The 20,099-nt window shown below is 46.4% G+C and overlaps 1 protein-coding gene across 12 annotated transcripts in view; it reads left to right on the forward strand.

Annotated features, from left to right (window-relative positions):
- Positions 1–20,099, forward strand: part of AGAP1 (ArfGAP with GTPase domain, ankyrin repeat and PH domain 1) — a 634,886-nt gene that overhangs the window by 437,531 nt on the left and 177,256 nt on the right. For 8 of the 12 annotated variants that reach the window (XR_010122905.1, XR_010122906.1, XR_010122903.1 and 5 more), the window contains one exon: positions 1,263–1,421. The exons of the other annotated variants lie outside the window; for them this stretch is intronic. Coding sequence is in view for 5 of the 8 variants with exons in the window: in XM_054477354.2 (XP_054333329.1) it covers positions 1,263–1,421 (159 nt within the window). In the remaining 3 variants the exon portion in view is untranslated. The remainder of the gene's footprint in view (positions 1–1,262; positions 1,422–20,099) is intronic. 12 annotated transcript variants of the gene reach the window in all.

A 20,099-nucleotide genomic window follows, 5' to 3' on the forward strand; every position in this document is an offset into this window, starting at 1 on the left:
ATCTTTTCTTTTTTTTAAGGCAGAACTCTGTTCTTCAAAGCCAAATGCCTCATTGTTGTTAATCGCGGATTGGGTGTAGGGCTCGTACACTGCTCTTCAGCTCGTGGTTCCGTGGCTTCCCAGTGCTGCACGGGATCGCAGTGAGGCCGCTTGTTTGAGGGGAGCCCTGGTTCCTGCCTCTGGCTTCTCATCCAAATCACCGGAGTGCTTTTGAAAATGCATCTTTTCCCAAGCCCCATTCCCAGAGCTTCTGAATCAAAATCTGTATTTTTTGAAGCCTCTAGTTTTAAAAAGCTCCACAGGAAATTCTGGTAATTGGCCAGATTTAAGAACTGCTAATATGGGCTACGTATTTATTATAAAATCCTGCACTGTGAAAAACTTCTATTGAGACAGCTTAGAACTTAGTTGGTTCTGAACTAAAACAATTGGAAGAAAATTTTTTTTAAAAAGCCCCAATACCTCCGAAGATCTGCAAATAGACCTAACAGTAATTCACTGGCAGCAGGGTATGATTGGCTGAGCTTTAGAGAAAGGCACTTAATTATGTTTTTGAGTCTAAAATTGGTATGACCAGATAATAATTCATTTTGATGTTGAGCAACTGATTCAAATCATTAAGTATACAATGGAATCATTTTTCATCACAGCCCGTGTGCTCTATGAAGTCACACAGGTTATTTTTCCTCTGCTTAGTCTTTTCAAGGTTAAGAGTAAACCTATCTGGTTGAAGAGCCTGCATTTCCTCCATGTCGTGTCTAGGGCCTTTGATTTGTGTTGATCATAAAGTATGGCTTCCCCATGAAAATAATCCTCTGGCACCAGACAGTTGACTCTCAATGGGTGATCATTTTCCGTTCCATTGGTAGGGTGACACGGCCGGGCTCCTGGAGCCCCCATCTTGCTGGCCTGCCGGATCGCGGTGTCTCTGCTGAGATTCACTGGGTCTTTTGTCTTCACTTCCACTCGATGTTGCGGTTGCGGTTGGGTTGCGTCTTTGTATAGGGTTGTTCTGTGCGAGTCATCTGCGGCATCAGGTCCCTTCACATTGCTTTGTCAGGCACCATCAAGATTGGCGTCCCCCTTTTATTCCTCCCGAATAGTTTCTGTCTGGTGCTTCCGTTTGCCATGCAGGCAGGACAGGGGCTGCTCTCGGTGGTAAGGTGCACTGTGTGCCAGCGTGTGGGTCCCGTAGATTAACTCGCGCTGGTTTCTGTGGTCTGCAGTCCGCGGTGGTGTTCACCTGACTTGTTTATTCCTAGGGAATGTCACTAGTGCATCTGGGTCTCAGATGGCAAGCGGCATCAGCCTGGTCTCCTTCAACAGCCGACCCGACGGCATGCACCAACGCTCCTACTCAGTCTCCAGTGCCGACCAGTGGAGTGAGGCTACGGTCATTGCAAACTCGGCCATCAGCAGTGGTAAGAGGGGGCTCAGCCCCACGGACCCGCGGCCACCTCAGGGTCCTTCGTTGTAAGCCAGGGGCTGGACAGGACGCCCTAAGCTCTCATGCTTCTCTGGGAGCACAGCACCCTGTGAGGCGGCTGCAACAGAGACTCACATCTTGCCTTTCATCTGTGGAACGTTTTGTCCTTGCTAGGCTGTCTTGCCCATGTCATCTCATCTGTTCCTCTTCGGCACAGGGAGGAGATGGTCATCCCATTTGGTCAGTTTGGAAACTGAGGCTGCAGACAGGGCAGCCGGCTTACCCAGGGTCACGTGACCAAAGTGGCAGCGCTGAGAAATAATATCTGATTTTATCTCCCTGGTCACACTGCCCTACATGGCGTGGCCCACACTCTTCCACCACTAGTGCACATTTTATATCATTAGGATGAATTCAGTCTCCTTGTCTGTTTTCCAGAATTCCTGGTGTACCCTCTAAATTCTGGAGTCCCCTTTGTAATCCTTCAGTTTTCAAATTCCATCGGCATTATTATTATTATTATTTTGACAAGTGTATCCAGCTTATTGAGGAACAAACGTGCACTTTGGAAACGATCTCGCCGTCTGTGTGGAGCGTGAATGACGCGGCACCGAGGGCACCCTGGCGGCTGCGGCAGGGTTTGCCTGTGGCGTTTTGTCTCTAGCCTGTTCACCAGTATTTAAAGGAATTCCCACTGATGTATGTAATCTATCAGACAGGGTTTTAGAGTAATCTTAGCATAATTTGTTCTAATTAAAAGATTCAGCATCAGGTCTTCCCTGTAGACCCACCAGCTGCTGCAGCAGGACGTTTGCTTTGGGTAAACATCATCCTTATTTCTAGTGGCTCCGCAGACGCCACCAAGCAGAAGCCTTAAAGGAAGACATCTCCAAACCGAGCCAGGAGACGCGGAGTCAGCGAGGTAGCTCCACACCATAGCGGTGAGGATCTGGAAAAGCCTGTGACTTGGAGCAGACACACAGAGCGTCACGCGGCTGCCCCGGCTGGCCCATTCCCATCCCAGCGCCGGGGGCTCCTTCCTTCCCTCAAAAGAAGGCACTTTGTTAGATAGCAAAGGTCTGCCTGCAGCCTCTTCGAGGGCTCTCTAAGGCTCTCTGCCTCATCTGGAATCACGATGATATCCCTGAAAACCCCAAACAAGGAGGTTTGAAGTTATGATGAATTAACCGTCTACAGTTTACTCTCTTCGTAACTGTTGCATGCCCCAGCGGGCCTGGTAGTCAGCCTTTCGTCAGACCTGTGTGTGCTGCAGCTGAAGCCCCGCCACCTGCCAGCCAGGCAGCCTAGGATGAGCCTCCGTACCTCCATGAGCCTCCGTTTTCTTATCTGTTCAATGGACACGTTCTCCCCTCCCTTATGTAGAAGTTAGGCATGTGTCACAACACAGGACAGTTGGCTCTTCGTGACTGAAGAACCACTGTTAATCACGGTTCCTTTAGGAGGAGCAGAGACTTCACATAGTCGTTTCATTATCAAATACTTTAAAATATGTATTATCAATTAGTATTACTATTTGATAAGGTTTCGTTCTGTGGCCGCCATCTCATGGGGGTCTTCTTGCGTAGGGCCACGTTTGAGGGCGTGGGGAGTTCCACGCTGGGCCTTCTGGAGCCAGGTGCACAGGTGAGATGCACAAGGCCTTGCCTTACCAAGCAGCTTCTGCTGAGTGAGAGTAGTCTAGGTGCCAATAATACAGGTCTTTAAGTAGTCATATAAAATTCATCCTATACAGATTTTCCTTTTGCACGCTTACCTGTCTGGTAAAGACTCACTAGGTAACTTTACTGAATAGCTCTTTCTGTTGAGCTGTATGTATGTGCAGTGGGCATTTCCACACCGCCACATCGTGAGACACTGCTTTCCAGAGCCTCCGTTTGGTTGGAAGTCTCTTTCCATGGAAGTGGGCTGCATTGTCTGCACACATGCATTTGTACAGTACCCATGTGAGACTAAAGTCGCCTATGTTTGAATGCCAGTTTTTTATTCACAAAGCAATTTCTATAATATTAACACACGTGGGTGTCCATTAAAGACCAGTATGCTCCCTGACCTCGTAAATCTTGAACCCTGAACATAGAAGATAAGAAACAAGCAAGTGGATGCCCCAGGTGTCAGCCTGCTGAGGGACATGGAAGGAGAGCTGTAGGGAGAGCCCAGAGCTGAAATTGTGCAGGTCATTAAGGATTGATAGAGTTGATCAAGGAAAGCTTCCCAAAGAAAATCAAACTTGAGGAATGCTTAGAGAACCAGATGGATTTTTTTGTGCAAAACAGCAGGAGGAAGTTATTATAAGCATTGGGGCACTTTGGACAAAGACCCAGAGAGGAGGAAAAGGGAAGATGGAATAGCCACGAGCTACATTGAAGTGAAAGGTGATAGTTGGGGTGCAGAAAAACGAGGAGAGACCAGAAGGGATGAGTGTTGAGAGCCCAGTGCTGCCAAATTAGCATCTGATTTTCAGACTTGGGAACTGACATTTTACACAGCAAAGATCCAGAAATACAGCAGAATGGTGCACAGAAGTCTGATTCCTGCAGTTTTATGGGGGTCTTGGTTGATTCCTGTATTTTATAAGGATTTTTTTTTTTTTTTTTTTTTTTGAGATGGAGTCTTGCTCTGTTGGCAGGCTGGAGTGCAGTGGCGCGACCCCGGCTCACTGCAACCTTCGCCTCCCGGACTCAAGCAGTTCTCCTGCCTCAGGCTCCCGAGTAGCTGGGACTACAGGCATGCGCCACCACGCCCGGCTAATTTTTGTATTTTTAGTAGAGACAGGGTTTCACTGTGTTGGCTAGGATGGTCTCGATCTCTTGACCTCATGATCCGTCCACCTTGGCCTCCCAAAGTGCTGGGATTACAGACGTGAGCCACCACCCCCGGCCTTTCTAAGGGTTAGTAATATGTCATACCCAAAATATTTTGAAAAGGGAGACGATAATAGTAATAATAAGAGCTACAGTTGATTGAGGGCTTTATGTAGATAATCTCATTTGATCCTCACAGAGTAGATCCTGTTGTTACCTGCCTTCTACAGGGGCTGCCTTTGCTACAGAAGGGTTAAATATCACTTGCTCAAAGTCACATCCTGGGAAGGGCCAGGATTCAAACCCAGGTGGCCCGATTCAGCTCTCCATCACTGCATGTCAAGGTGTGCCTCCAGGAGCAGCAGCAGCAGCCTCTGGGAACTGCTTAGAAATCTTGATCTCAAGCCCGGTCTCAGTCGCACTGAATCCAGTCCTCAGGGGATGGGACCAGGCAACCTGTGTATAGCAAGTCCTCTGGGATCACGTGGCATGCTGAAGCTTGGGAACCACTGCTGTTAGTCCTTACTTCCCAAAGCCTGGTCCACAGACCAAGTGGCATCTGACAGCTCCAGGGATTTGGCTGGTGATGCAGAATTCAGGCTCTACCCAGACCTGCTGGACACATCCTTGTCTGTCTGCGCCGAGGGCACCATCCTGGCATCCCTCTGGTTCGCGTCATTCCCCTCTTTAGTGGGCTGATTCATCAAGTGGCCAGACCCCAGCAATTTTTAGTGAACACCAGGGCACAGGATCTGATGGACAACTTCAAGAAAACGTGTTTATGAATGGATTTCAGGACCTCAGCCTTGGCATAAACATTCCCTGCAGGGCTTAGAAAATAATCACAGAAGAAACGAACATCATTAAGAGCTTTCTGTCATGCTCTTTCTTCTTAAGTTGCTGGTGATATAAGTCCCCCCCACCCCCACTTCCTTTTTAAATGTATCTGCCCCCATCCCTAGTCTTTGGTTTGGATTTCAGAGTCGCTTACTCTGTGCTAGCAGCAGGAATGAATGGGGAGAGGCTAAGCAGCTTTGGAATACAGACGCCCGTGTTGGCAAGTGTGCCTTCCCATTGTCGCACACTCTTACTCTAAAACATAATAATCACGGCAACATTGGGATTCACTGTTTCTCTGCCCCCATGTCCACCCTAAATTAAGACTTTGGCTCTGGAGAACTTTTAAAAGTCTCCTCTCTAGACACACCAGTGCCCCCGGGGTTTCTTCCTTTAAAGCAGCTGTGAGAAACTCCTAATTAGGTAGATTCCTTTGTAGGGGCAACCTACAAAACAGGAGGTGCTGCTTAAATTAAGGGAAGAAGAAAATAATCCATTTCGTGAAATGGAATGCCCACTGCTTTATGACTATTACTGTTGTAAGGTTTCACATTTAAGTACCTGAGGTTTAAAATTAGATGTCTAATATAATTTGGCGTTGCTAACATGAGACCCGCATCTGCCCTTAGAGAAAATGCAGACAGCTCGGTTGAGGGTTTCAAATTGCCGTCTGCCGGCTTGCAAGCCGCACGGAGGATTGGATCCCTCCTCTGCTGAGCACCACATGCTGCTGAGCGTAATTTTTTAAATGCAGAAACATATTCATCTTGAGCCTCTGCATTGAAAAAGGCCGTTCCAGGAGTACATGAAAAATTAATTTTTTTACATTTTTTCCCACTCTTCTAAGTGTTTGACAGAAGTAATTTTTGCAGCAAGAGAGAATAAAAACTGGTGGCTGTAAATTCCTGTCCTGCAACCTCTTGTGTAGATTCTTTATGGACCCAGAATTGATCTACATGTCAGATCCTGTTGTGGTTTAAACTGTTTATCACCGTAATGGCAGTAGTGAGCCCGTGAACACCAACTTATAATCCTGGGTGAAAGAAATTGGTGTTTGCGGTCAATGAAGGGGCAGCTTTGCTTTATTGATAGATTCAGAACAATTATCTCTGCAACAACTATTGGCTGAGGGTTCTCTTGAATCTTATTGGAAGCCTGTAATTTTTTTTGATTAATCATTTCCTCCATAGGTAATTTCCTCTAGAAGTGTTAGCCACGAGTCAGCATCACTGAGGGTAGCAGGGGCCCTGGGGGTGTCATATGTAGCATACTTAGCCATCTTGTCTTACTTCAAGACAAGATGCACGTTGAGATGCATCACACCTGTCCTCAGGGCCAGAGTGCTTACCTGCCTGCCTGCCTCCTGAGTACCTGGGTGAGCCTGGCCCGGCCCTCCCCGCTGGCTCCTGGCTGGGCCAGCCTCAGCTGGTGGTCTCAGCTGATGCTGTTGCCATGGCAGCCTCACTCCCCCAACCCTGGACTGTCAGGTTCTTCTGATAGCTCCACCCCATCCCCGATTGCTTCAGTCCAACAGTTTATCTTCTGCCACGCTGACTGGCCATCACTGTTAATACTGCATTTCTTCATATGACTCTTCCATGTGGCTCTTGAGCCTCACTTCCCTCGGCCTCCCTCAGGCCACCACGCTGCCTCGTCACCATCGAGCACAAACACCATGTCCATCTTCCACATGGAAGGAGTGTATCACGTGTGTGTGTGCGGGTGTATGCTCTGGTCCCTGTTTCCTTCTGGCCATGTAATCATTGTATCTTTCCAGTAGACTCTGTGGTTATAAAGTAGCTGATACTCAATGGAAAGCATTTGAGTTTTTGCCAACTTTTAAATGTCTTTTCTCATTATAAAAATGTTTTGCACGTCGATTTTGATGATGGGGGTTCGAAACATGAGTTTCAGCTTTGGAAGCTGTCTGTCCCACACTTCCTTTCGGAGCCAATGCATTTGAACCACACTTTCCAGCAAGCATGTCCACACCATTCATCAATTTTAATCATAGTTGGAGCATTTTTTTCCTCTTCTTGGATGTTATACTGACAATTTTAGTGCATGACCAGCAGGCGGCGGTAATGTGATACTGCCGGTCTCTGACCTGGAAGCTTCTTTGATGGGAGGGTATCAGTGAAGCGTGATGGGGAGGAAATACTTGTGTTGACAGCCTTCCCTGTCGTGACCTTCATACCTAACACTCATTTCCTTGGGGATCATCATCTCTGATAACTGAGCTTCCAAAAGGCTGAGAAACCAAGACCATACTTACCATTATTAGCCAAAATTCAAACCCAGATCTTTCTGATTTCAAAGCTTATAATCATTCCCCTCTGCTATTTTTTTTTTTTAAGGAGAAACGCATGCTTAGTACTAAAACATCGTATCATAAAAATTGTTTGTCTTTTGATAGCACTTGCTTTTCAAGGAAGTATGTTCTAAGATGGTTAGACATTTTGTCTTCTCTCACTGATGCTGAAGTTTCCTTTATCAATTCTTCCCAAATCTTGGCTGGCATTCAAAAGCGTTCCCTGGGGGTTGTCATCAACCTTCAGCTTAGCTCAGTGTTAAAGGCCCCTGGGCTCTCATCTCTCAAAGCTGGGCACTCCCTGCCTCACCGCCGGGGGGGCTGCTCGGCTCGACAGGCTGGCCGGCCTAATTAAAAGGCTGACCCCGCTCCCTTCTGTGCTCGGAGCCTGCTTTCCTTTCTCTGCATGTGGCCGAGGAGCAGGCAGAAGCGTCCTGGGGTAACTGGACACAGGGGGTGAAAGGTGGATTTTTTTTCCTCCCAATCAGAATGTTGTAACTTTGTACTTTGTCTCCTTAGTTCCTTCCTATCAGCTATTTTCAGCAGTAGCTGCTGACCAGGGGAAACAGAGGACAGTGAAATGCTGCCCCATGATCAAAACCGAACGGGGGCAGCGCATTTCATGCCCGAAGACCAGAAATCCTCATGTTGTTGCAAGGCAAAAAAAATTTAGAAATGCTTGTAAACAGGGAATAGAGAAGGATATTGTTGCTAGTTGCTGTAGTGCCTGGACCAGACCTCTTGGCCCTCTGGCCCTCGGCGTGTCTTCACCTATTCCAGGGGCTCCCAACCAGGGGTGATTTTGTCTCCTTGGGACAGTTCGTGATGTCTGGAGGCATTTTTGGTTGTCACATAGGGGAGGGTGATGCTACTAGAAGCTAGTGGGTAGAAGCCACCAGGGTGCTGCTGAGTGTGCCATGGGGCAGAGACCAGCCCCTCACAGCCAAAACACCAGCGGTGCCACGGTCAGGAAGCCCCGATCTGGACAATGAAGGTTTTGCTTCCTTGGCCCCTTCCAGCTGCGGTTGCTGCATTGCACGGTAATTCAGTAAGAATCCTTCCCAAAGAAAGGAAAGCCGGTTTCTGGTTTGCAGGAGGGTCACTGCAGCCAACCCAGGGCAGTGCCTGGTCCTCAGGGTGCTTTCCACACAGCTTCTCAGAGCATCTGTCTGGGGGCATGGCCGGTTCAGCGGCCGTCCTGCTGCCACCAGTGTTGACATGATGTGACATTCATGGAACTCGCTGCTTGCCGGGCACAGGCCCCCAGGAGATGAGTGCCAGAGCCTTCCCTGTTTTAGATGAGGAAGCAGGGGCAGAGGGCAGTTGGGCCTATAACAGCAGCAGGTCGGTGGTCAAGGCTAGATTCAAACAGCCTGTGTCATAATTGTCACTAAGCTGTTCTCCTACCCACCCGACTGCCTCCAAGAATGCTGGGTGTGCAGCGTATCCCCCTGCTGCGCATGTGAAGACAGGGAGGTGAGGCCATCAGATGGGTGGATGCCACAAGCCGAGACATAATCTACACTGAAATCTCCAGATGTAGAGACTACCAAATGGGTTGAAACTAACAAAGTGAAACAGATAAAATCTTGTATTCAGGCTCAACAAACCAACAGTACAGATAATGGAACAAGAGTACCGGACACTGCTGGGGAAGGCCTGGGTGTGGTTTGTCTGCAGAAGCGCTGTCAAGACTTACATTCTGCACTAAGAGGACGAGAGAGGTTCTGAAGGCTCCGAGGATCCTTTCGGGGGCCACATTTTGAGAAAGATATCGGCACACTGGGAAGCACACGAAGCGGGAGGCCGAGATGGGGAGAGGGGCCTGAAACCCACAACACCTAGCATGGCTGAAAACCTGGGAGGGCGAGAGGAGCCTCTCGGGAAGGCATCGTCCAATGGCTGCCCATTATATTCTTGGGGGCAATTTTTTAAAATACTTGTTCCTGGGGCCAACAGCTAGAGATCTAGTCCATTTGGCCTGGGGTGGAACCCAAGCAGTGGAATGTCCCGCACGTGTTTCAGATGCGCAGCCGGGGTTGAGAAGCTCTTTCAGAGGGACCTAAATGATGTGTGTGAATGGTGGTCATAGGACAAAATCTGATCCTGATTGTCATAGGACAAAATCTGTATAAACCCAGAGAATTGAACTGGGAGCAATGGGTAGGAGTTGCAGGAAAGACAACTTTGACACCAAGTAGTCTGATGCAGTGAGACAGTTCCCAGCGACTGTTTCCAACCTTCTCCTCTGGCATCTCTGCCTTCCTCTCCCTTGCCTGAAGGCCCTCTGCATCCTTTCCCGATGAAACGGGAAGATGCCCCCATCTCTCCCATGCCAAAACCCATGCCTCTCCAGCCTCTGGAGCTTCCATGTGTGATCTGTTCCTGCTTGGAAATGGGGTAGGGCATCCCCTCCACCTCTGAACTCATCACCTCTCGTCTTCCAAAGGATTCTGCTTCCGTGGACACCCTCTCTCCTGTCCCAGCGGTTTCTCCCAGGTATTGGATCACTCCCTTCAGCTTACATACCTGCTCAGCCATCGCTCACCCCAACACCATGGCCCTCTGCAGTTTCCACCTCTCCTTCTATTTTCCTTCTCACCACACGTTCCAGGACACTCGTCTGTCCTCGCTGTCCCCAGCTACCACCCGCGTTCTCTTCAACCCTCACCCATGTGTCGTCAGCCCAGCACACTCCAACACTGCTCTCATCCGTGTCAGTCCCAGGAGCACCCCTTGGTTCCCGTGGTAATCTTCATAGTGGGAGCCCTGCTGACTCCCCATCTTGCTTGAAACCCTCTCTCCTCTGGGCTTCTCTGAAGACACACACGGGTTTTTCCTGCTGCTCTCTGGTTGCCCCCTGTGTCATCCTCCTTTACCAGCAGACCTCAGATGATAGATGTGGCCCAGAACTCAGCTCTCTCCCATCCTCCCTGTACTCCTCTTGAAATAGGCCTGACCATTCCTCTAGACTCAGAAGATACCCAAGTTCACATCCCCAGCCATGACTCCTCTCTCCGCATTGAACACAGGTAACCAGCTACCTGCTCGGAAGGGAGTTGGGTGGCTCACGCTCAGCATATTTGAAGAACTCCAGCTTTTATCCAGAGCGTCTGTTTCTCACCCACCTTTTCACCATCTATCCTCCCAGTAGCTCAAAACACACCCAAAGCATCACGTGCACACCCTCCCTCGGCCTCACCTCACAGTCTTCATTTGCTTCGTTCCCTCCACTTGACCTCCAAGAATACCAGCTGGGTTTGCCCCGTACCTCCACCTCCTCTGTGTTCCCCTGGTTCTTCTGCTGCATCAGTCCTAAGTCATCTCTGGTCTATCATTCTTACTTCCCAAAAGTCCTCTCTCTCTGCAGCCAAATTCACCTTTTAAAAAAACAAAACATAAGCCAGATTGCCACTCCTCACACTCACTCCAGTGGCTTCCCACTGCCCATGGAATATATTCCCGATTCTTGATTTCTAGCTGACAAGGCCCCAGCTGGTCTGACCCCTGTTTCTTGACTGCCTCTCCATGGCTCCAGCCGGCAGCTCTGCTGAGATCTGGGATGAGTCATCCACCAGATAGTTCAGGCTTCCGCCCAGACGTCAGCTCCAGCGTGTGTACATCACTGCAGACAGCCCCTCTCCATCCCATTCTTCGCGGTTACCCAGACTTCTTGTTTTTCTCAGCATGTATTGTGGCCTGACTTACTCTGGGCACATTCTTGTTCGACTCCTACCCAGTCACAAGTGGTCATCCTGCCCCTGCCATCTTGAATTTTTTTTCCTAGCATCTGTCACTATCTGAAATGATCCTGTTTGCTTATGTGTCTTCTGCAAGAATTCTAACTCCATCACAAAGAGGGGCTTCAGGGTCTTGTCTGTCTCCACTTTCTTGAGTACCTGGAGCTGTGCCCATCCTGTCATCACAATGCCATTGCATGGTAATTATGCTGAGTTAGTGAATGAGCACACTTAGATAGCATCCCCAAATAGGAATAGTCCAAGTGTTGACAGGGGTGGGGTGGCTTGGTGTATTTCGCTAGATTTGCAAAATGAGCTCCAAGGATTCCGCCAGTTTTATATGATATAATTTTTTGAATTTTTAAGTATCTTAATGCTTTGCATATTGCTTTAGAAACTGGTTCTTAACAGAGAACCAGTGTTGCTGCCCCTTAAGACAGAGCATGTTGGTCACAATTTATACAGTTTATAGCAGAAAACACTGGCAGCAGTGTCAGCAACAGGTTCTTAAATTAGTATAAGTAGTTAGAGTGGAAACTGGGTTTCCTACCTTGGATCATCTTAGCCTGTTCCTGAATCATAAGTAAAGTCAGTGGTGTAAATTAATAGGGATTATGTAGATTAGATACATTTCACAGCAATTATTTATTTTCATATATAACTTCATTTAGTCCACAAGTATTTATTGATCACTTGCTGTGGCCACCCACTGCCCAGGCCCTGGGAGTGGAGCAGGAATCCAAACGGAGTTCCCAGGTCTTTCTAGGTGCAAAAGAAGACTCGACGGATAATCACTAAGGAAACAAATTGAAATCTGCTTTGTCAGGTGGTGAAAAGTAAAATGAGGGTGAGCAGGTGCGAGGCATACGTTCGCGTTCTGAAGTCAAGTCGTGCGTGCATGAGTGTGTGAATTACTAAGCATGTTTTCAGCTGAGACCATCACAGCAATGTATCTGTTCGTCGTTCATTCCATTCATTTGACAAATACACAACTAGTGCTTTATCATATGCAGTGGTGTCCCAGGATACGTTGGGAAATGACCCCAGAGAAGATGGACACATCAGTTGGTCCAATCCAATGAAATGCTGCCAAGAACTCAGTAGGCTAAAGGGTGTGTGGGATCCATGCAAAGGGAAGGGTGTGTGCGGCTATGGTGTGTTGTTGTTGAGGGTGTAAGAAGGGCGGACACTGAAGGCGAAGCACGGAGGAAGGAAGGAGCATTCCAGCCTGGTCTGGAAGAGTGAGGAAAAGGATTCTAAAAAGGTTTGCCCGTGATCCTGAGCCAGCAGAATGCCCTGATAGATGTGGCCCAGAACTCAGCTCTGTCCCATCCTCCCTGCACTCCTCTTGAAATAGGCCTGACCATTCCTCTAGACTCGAAATACCCAAGCTCATATCCCCAGCCGTGACTGCTCTCATCATCTCCTAGGGAAGAGAGGAATGAGATTTGAAAAGATCCCTCTTGAGTCAGCCTGGGTTATCATCTGCTGTGTAGACAGCTCATGCCAGGCAGGGTTAATCGAGAGCAGAGTGGGCTCACTGCAGACAACCTGCAATTCTCGTGGTTCCAGGAGTCCAGGAGCCGTGGGTAGAGCTGTCACTGAAATTTGCATCTCGTTCTTTGGTTCCTTTCTCATTTGCTCGGCCCAATTTTTAGTCAGGTCACTTCTCATTGGCCTCAAGACAACAATGTGTCATTAACTTACATTTTAGGCCAGGCGTGGTGGCTCACACCTGTAATCCCAGCACTTTGGGAGGCTGAGACGGGCGGATCACCTGAGATTGGGAGTCCGAGACCAGCCTGACCAACATGGAGATACCCCGTCTCTACTAAAAATACAAAAGTATCCAGGCGTGGTGGCGCATGCCTGTAATCCCAGCTACTCAGGAGGCTGAGGCAGGAGAATCACTTGAACCCAGGAGGTGGAGGTTGCAGTGAGCCGAGATCACTCCATTGCACTCCAGTCTGGGTAACGAGTAAAACTCTGTCTATTAAAAAAAAAAAAAACCTACATTTTAAAAATTTCCTAGCATACGGAAGTCTAAAATTTTACAAAATTATTTAGCATTTTATTAATTTTTTAGTCCCCATGTTTGCAGCTGCAAATTTTCAATTTCACAGGGACTTTTTTAAAGATAGAAAGCATCATTGACTACCCTAGCTTCATATTATGAATAGGTAGTACAATATAAAAAGATTTGTCAGTTCGAGACCAACCTGGGCAACATGGAGAGACCTTGTCTCTACTAAAAAAAATTCATTTAATTAGCTGGGCCTGGTGGTGTGCGTCTGTAGTCCCAGCTACCCAAGAGGCACATATATTTGAAGATTTGTCAAACATATGTGCTGCTTCTCCAACTGGAAAGAAAACTTTGTGATCTTTTGTGTTCTCAACATTAGAATGTCTGATTTTATAATGTACGTTTTTAAGCAATACAGGACTTTTTTTCCACATGACTTTATACAACTCTTGGGACAGGAAAATATTCACTTTGTGTTTCTGTGGTTTGCTCAGTTCCACAACCTAGGAACCCAACAGGTTAGGAAACGTCAGTCTGCCTGGTGACTTTGTCAACTGTTAGAATAAAATTGGTCAAATCTTTTTAATTTCCTCCTTCGCTTCCTTTTGTAGATTTCATAAACACATGCAAAAAGGCAAAGACGTAAAGGACTAATTTTTTTTTTTTTTTTTTTTTTTTTGAGACAGAGTTTCACTCTTGTCACCCAGGCTGGAGTGCAGTGGCACGATCTTGGCTCACTCCCAGGTTCAAGTAATTCTCCTGCCTCAGCCTCCCTAGTAGCTGGGATTACAGCTGTATGCCACTATGCCTGGCTAATTTTTGTGTTTTTAGTAGAGACGAGGTTTCGCCATGTTGGCCAGGCTGGTCTCGAACTCCTGACCTCAGGTGATCCACCTGCCTCGGCCTCCCAAAGTGCTGGGATTACAGGCATGAGTCACCGTGCCCGGCCGCTTAAAATTTTGGGGGGTATTGAGAAAAAAGAAAGGCATGGAAGAAATGAGTGTTGGAGAAGAGTGGTATTTAAAATGAATAAGTTGTTATAAGATGGTTATAACATGGCTAGATCGAGAGACAGCCAGAGATGGGTGACAGCGGGTGGGGTGTGGCTGAGAAAGCCCACTGTCCAGCTTCTCCGTTAGGATTTGTATGTTACTTTGGTTTTGCATCCTTAAACTTCTTTCAATGAACATATCATGTTACATCTTGGCTTTATTACGTGACAGATAAGGTTATTAACAGAAAGTGATATTAATATTAATTATACAATGATACTAAAAATTTTATATCACACAGAAGCAGATGGTTACTTTAAATGACTTAAAATTTTACTCTTTTATATGAGAAGAAATATTTTAAACATATTTAGTTATAAATGCTGTTTTAATTGCTACATTATTTCTGCAGTGGGATTTTTAAAATCTTACTACATTTGCAGGGAAATGTTTCTATGTCTATTTCAGATCCTCTTAAATTATATACTTATTTACAGGAAACAATTACAATTACATTGAGAAAACAGAATGGGGGGCTTCAAATTATCGATAAATACATCACACTGTTCTCACACATGATCATTCCATCTGGTCATAGTTCAAGAATTCAGCTCTAGTAGAAGACTTAATCTCTGAACGTTCATCAAGTTAACAACCTTACCAGTTATCTTTTTAGGTACTCTATTTTTATGATGTTTGTAGATAAATAGTCCTTTGCTGGATTTTTAAATTATAACTGGGTAAGCATACCACTTAAGAATTATTTCCAATGCGAAGTAGAATCAGAAAATTCCATCTACTTACAAATTCTTTATGTACTTCCACATTTTAAGCTTCCCAAGTTGGGAAACTCATCTTCAAACCAGCTGTTGACCCATCCTTTGTTCTATATCAAGCATTGCATTAATGCAGAAAGTGAAATAAGTATCTCCACTACCCAAAGTGATACATCTGAAATCATCTGGCTAGCTGTGTGTCCAGAGGCACCACATCAGTGTCTCTTTGCAAGAGCCTTTATAGGGGTGGTACGAGGGGAATTGGAGTCCGGGGGCACGTCAGGCCCTCATCAATCAGAAGGCAGTGGCAGCGACAGCAAGACAGGCGGGTCAGGCCCCCAGATGAGATTTGTGAGGCTGCAGCATCCATTCCGACCACACGTTCTGGAAAAATTATCATCCTACACCACCTTCTGAAGCAGTCAAGGTTTGGGTTATTACCTGGACCAGCACCCGGCTTTTACATAGGACCTTCTCCTGGGGGACAGCGGTAACATTGTAAACCAAAAGGTTATTGATCAAATCTTGCTAATCCAAGTTCCTGACAATTAATTTTTTAAAAAAGAAATTATTTGTCCTTTTAAAGAACTTTTCTCTTTTCCTAAAATTGTGTTATGTGAAGCTTTTCATTTTTAAAAATTTTTTTTTTTTTTGAGACGGAGTCTCGCTCTTTTGCCCAGGCTGGAGTGCAGTGGTGCGATCTCGGCTCACTGCAAGCTCCATCTCCCAGGTTCACACCATTCTCCTGCCTCAGTCTCCTGAGCAGCTGGGGCTACAGGCGCCCGCCACCGCACCCGGCTAATTTTTTGTATTTTTAGTAGAGACGGGGTTTCACCGTGTTAGCCAGGATGGTCTCAATCTCCTGACCTCGTGATCCACCCGCCTTGGCCTCCCAATAAAATTCTTTCATTACAGAAGCATGGTTAACGCGTGCACTAGCAGAAAAGTCCCACCATTAAATGGAGGCCACAGTGCGTGGCTGGAGAACAGCAGGTTGTTGGTATCTGTTGCACATATTTTCAGCCTGTTTCTACAAATCTGCCTCTTTCTTCTAGCATATGGGTTAACTACCATTTCTCTTTGCTAATTTTACAATAATGTCTTTGCATTTTCCCCTAATAAAAAAAATTAAATTTTAGAAACATTTAAAATGCAGTTAAGCTTTTTGGTTTCTAAAAAACTCAGTCCTACACAAAGCTCTTAGATTCGGGAGTGGGTACCTGTATGAATCCGTTCTCACACTGCTATAAATAAGCACCAGAGACTGGGTAATTTATAAAGAAAAGAGGTTTTGTTCTTTTCTTTATAAATTATAAAGAATAAATTATATATTTATAGTGAGTGTACAGCTCACTATTCCACAAGCTGTACAGGAAATGTGATGTTGGCATCTGCTTGGCTTCCGGGGGGTGCCTCAGGAAACTTTACCATCATGACAGAAGGCAGAGGGGGAGCCGGCACTTCACATGGCTGGCGGTGATGGTGGGGGCGATATGGGGGGAATTGCCACACACTTTTAAGTGACCAGATCTCATGAGACCAACACCAAGAGGGAACTCTGCCCCCATGATCCAGTCACCTCCCATCAGGCCCCACCGCCAGCATTAGGGATGACAATTCGACATGAGATCTGGGCGGAGACACAGATCCAAATTATGCACTTTTCCCCTAATTAAAAAAAAAATACATTGTAGAAACATTTAAAATGCAGATAAGCTCTTTGGTTTCTAAAAAACTCAGTCCTACACAAAGCTGTTAATTTTGGGGGTGTATACCCTTCCAGTTTGTGTGTGTGTGGTTATGTGTTTATTCCCCCAAAGTGGATTGGATCATAATAGACTTTTTTTCCTTTTTTTTTTTTTTTTTTTTTTTTGAGACAGAGTCTTGTTCTGTCAGCCACGCTGGGGTGCAGTGGTGCAATCTCAGCTCACTGCAGCCTCTTCCTCCCACGTTCAAGCGATATTCCTGACCTCAGGTGATCCACCTGCCTCGGCCTCCCAAAGCGCTGGGATTCCAGGCGTGAGCCACTGCACCCGGCCAGGCCTTTTCCACTTAAACATATAAATATGTCCATTAAAATTTTCCATGTCAGAGAATATTTTCGTGTACTTAATGGCATTTACAAGAAAATAAGTATAAATAGGTTAAATTTCCACACTCTCAGTGTGGAAACTAGAAACAGTCTCAGTTCAGAAACTAGAAACAATCTCTGTGTCCAGCAGTAGGGGACTGGGGGCCCCTCCAAGGAGAGGCTAGGCAGCCATTCAAGTGCTGCTTTCTATGTAGTAGCTTGGAAAGCTGGCCATTGAAATCGCCAGGCGTCATTTGTTCTAAGAATCAGCAGGGAGGTGGCACTGTGTGGTCCCGCCCCTCTGCCAAGCCAGGCATATCCCTGCCACCCCAGTGCCTTTTCACCTGCTATGCATGGGAACCCCTCCCCACCCTCGTGTCCACCAAATACCACCTTCACCGTGAGGCCTTTCTGACCCCAGTTTAAACTTGCCCATGTCCTTCTTCCCCACCTTACTTCTGCATGCCACCAGTCACCTTCTGGCAGCCTTTGTCATCTAGTCCTTCCTTTCCTTTTTTAAAAATTATATATAGATATTTTACTTAACTGGTTGAAATGTGATTCCTTTTTTCTGGTTTTTATTTTGATTTCAGTAGTTTTTTGGGGAACAGGTGGTTTTTGGTTACATGGATCAGTTCTTTAGCCCTGATTTCTGAGATTTTGGTGCACCCATCACCCGAGCAGTGTACACTGTACCCAATATGTAGTCTTTTATCCCTCACCACTGCCCACCCTTTCACCTGAGTCCCAAAGTCCATTGTATCACACTTACGCCTTTGCATCCTCATAGCTTAGCTCCCACTTATGAGTGAGAGCATACCATGTTTGGTTTTCCATTCCTGAGTTACTTCACTTAGAATAATGGTCTCCAAATCTGCCCAGGTTGCTGCAAATGCCATTATTTTGTTCCTTTTTATGGCTGACTAGTATTCCATAATTATATATATATATATATAACATTTTCTTTATCCACTTGTTGATTGATGGGCATTTGGGCTGGTTCCATATTTTTGCAATTGCAAATTATGCTGCTATAAACATGCATGTGCAAGTGTCTTTTTGTATAATGACTTATTTTCCTCTGGGTAGATACCCAGTAGTGGGACTGCTGGATCAATTTTCTGATCTGTCATCTCCCCCCCACCAGAATTTAAGCTTCCTAAAGAGAGGGACTGTCTTGTTTGCCTCTATTCTCAAAGCCTAGAACAGTGTCTTCAGCAGTAGGGGCACAGTCAGCCTCTGTGGAGTGAATTTTCCAAGTATTAGGTGGTACAATGAGCAGTTGAACATTACTGTTTGCCAATGTCTAAGCCCTGGATTAAATGCTTTATAGGTACTATTTGTTAAGTCTATGCTGAAGTTCTCTGAGGTGGTACTATTATCCTCATTTTTAAATGATTAAACTGAGTCCTAAATAATTTGAATAACTTGTGCAAGATTGTGCAGGTGATGAGGATCCGGTGTGTGATGTACGGATCGAAGCCTGAACGTTGGGCTAGGCCAGCTAGGCCAGGCCTTCCTGTGTGCCCACCTGAATGCACGTGTCCACATGAAGGCTGTGTGAATGAAGAGGGCATGGGACTCTTGGGAAGTTTTACCTGTTTTACCTGTTCCATTTCAGCTTTTAGTAATGAGTACGTACTCATCTAAAAATGTACAGGTTTTTGGGGGGGGGGGTTTGTTTGTTTGTTTTGTCTTAGAGACGGAGTCTCACTCTGTCACCCAGGCTGGAGTGCAGTGGCGCGATCTCAGCTCACTGCAGACTCTGCCTCCTGGGCTCAAGGGATCCTCCCACCTCAGCCTCCTGAGAACCTGGGACCACAGGCATGCGCCACCATGCCCAGCTAATTTTTTGTATGTTTGGTAGAGATGGGGGTTTCACCATCGTGCCCTGGCTGGTCTTGAACTCCTGAGCTTCTGTGTTCCCCCCACCTCCATCTCCCAAAGTCTCCTGGCATTATAGACGTAAGCCACTGTGCCCGGCCTAAAAATGTTTTAAATAAAGTTATTTTAAAATACGAATTTCATAACGAGAATACAAATTGAGAGGTGAACACTTGAGAATTTCCATGTCCGCTTTGGCAGTAGGGATGTTTAGTTTGAAACTTTAACTTAAAAAGTGAGTGCAGTGAGTCTGTCTTTGTGGTGCTAGAGACGGGTCCTCAGCTGGCCGTGATAGAGAAGGGTGGACAGAGGCGGGTGTTTGAGACTTGGAGGGGACAGTCAGGGCACAGCAGCCAGGCAGAGGCATGTGTCAGGCCAGAGTCAGAATGCTAGGATCCTGGCCCCCATCCTCCCACTGGCCACACAGTCAAGAAAATGACAGGTGTATGGAAAGACCCAGTTCAACCCAGAGCAGCCAGGTATCAAATCACGGTGCAGCTCTGCAGAGCCTGTCCCATGTCCAGTAAAGCAGACAGCATTCCAGTGTTATCTGGAGTTATTTACAAACGCAGTGTCCACAATACGATGAATCACAACTTACAGTTTAGTTAGATTAAGCAAATTATAATTTTTAATAGTCAGTGAACATTTTCACCTGCCTAGATGGGGAGCAGGGCTCTGAATCCTCTCTTGCCCCGGCCCCTTCTCCCTGGGTGAGGCAAGCATGGCATGAGCAGATAGGTTTTTGAAAAGTACCTGATGTGCAGTCAAATACAGGAAGGCCCCTTCTTTCATACATGCACGTTGAGCTCCCTAAACCCAAAATCCAAAATCCGAAGGGCTCCATTGAGCATTCCCTTTTAGCATCATGTTGGCACTCAAAAATTTTCAGATTTCAGAACATTTCGGATTTTGGGATTAGGGATACTCAACCTGTAATTTCCATGATAATTTTTTTTCTGGAACACCTATGAAGCTGAATTGGTAAGAAGTGCTGCCATACCACTTCAAAAGAGGGCAGTGGCCAGGGGGTACTCTTCCCAAGGAGCTGAAAAATACCATGAAATTCCTGATTATGCTACTTCTCAGCCTGTTCTTCTGCACCGTGTCTCCAGATCATCATCTTAGTCTCTTTCTTCACAACTGAACAGATCTGCTTAAATCCCTCGAACACCCAAGGCTGTATAGATTTGCCGCTTTGAGCATGCCTAGCAAAT

The sequence above is a fragment of the Pongo pygmaeus genome, chromosome 11 (assembly GCF_028885625.2).
Source record: "Pongo pygmaeus isolate AG05252 chromosome 11, NHGRI_mPonPyg2-v2.0_pri, whole genome shotgun sequence".
Classification (NCBI taxonomy): Eukaryota; Metazoa; Chordata; class Mammalia; order Primates; family Hominidae; genus Pongo; species Pongo pygmaeus.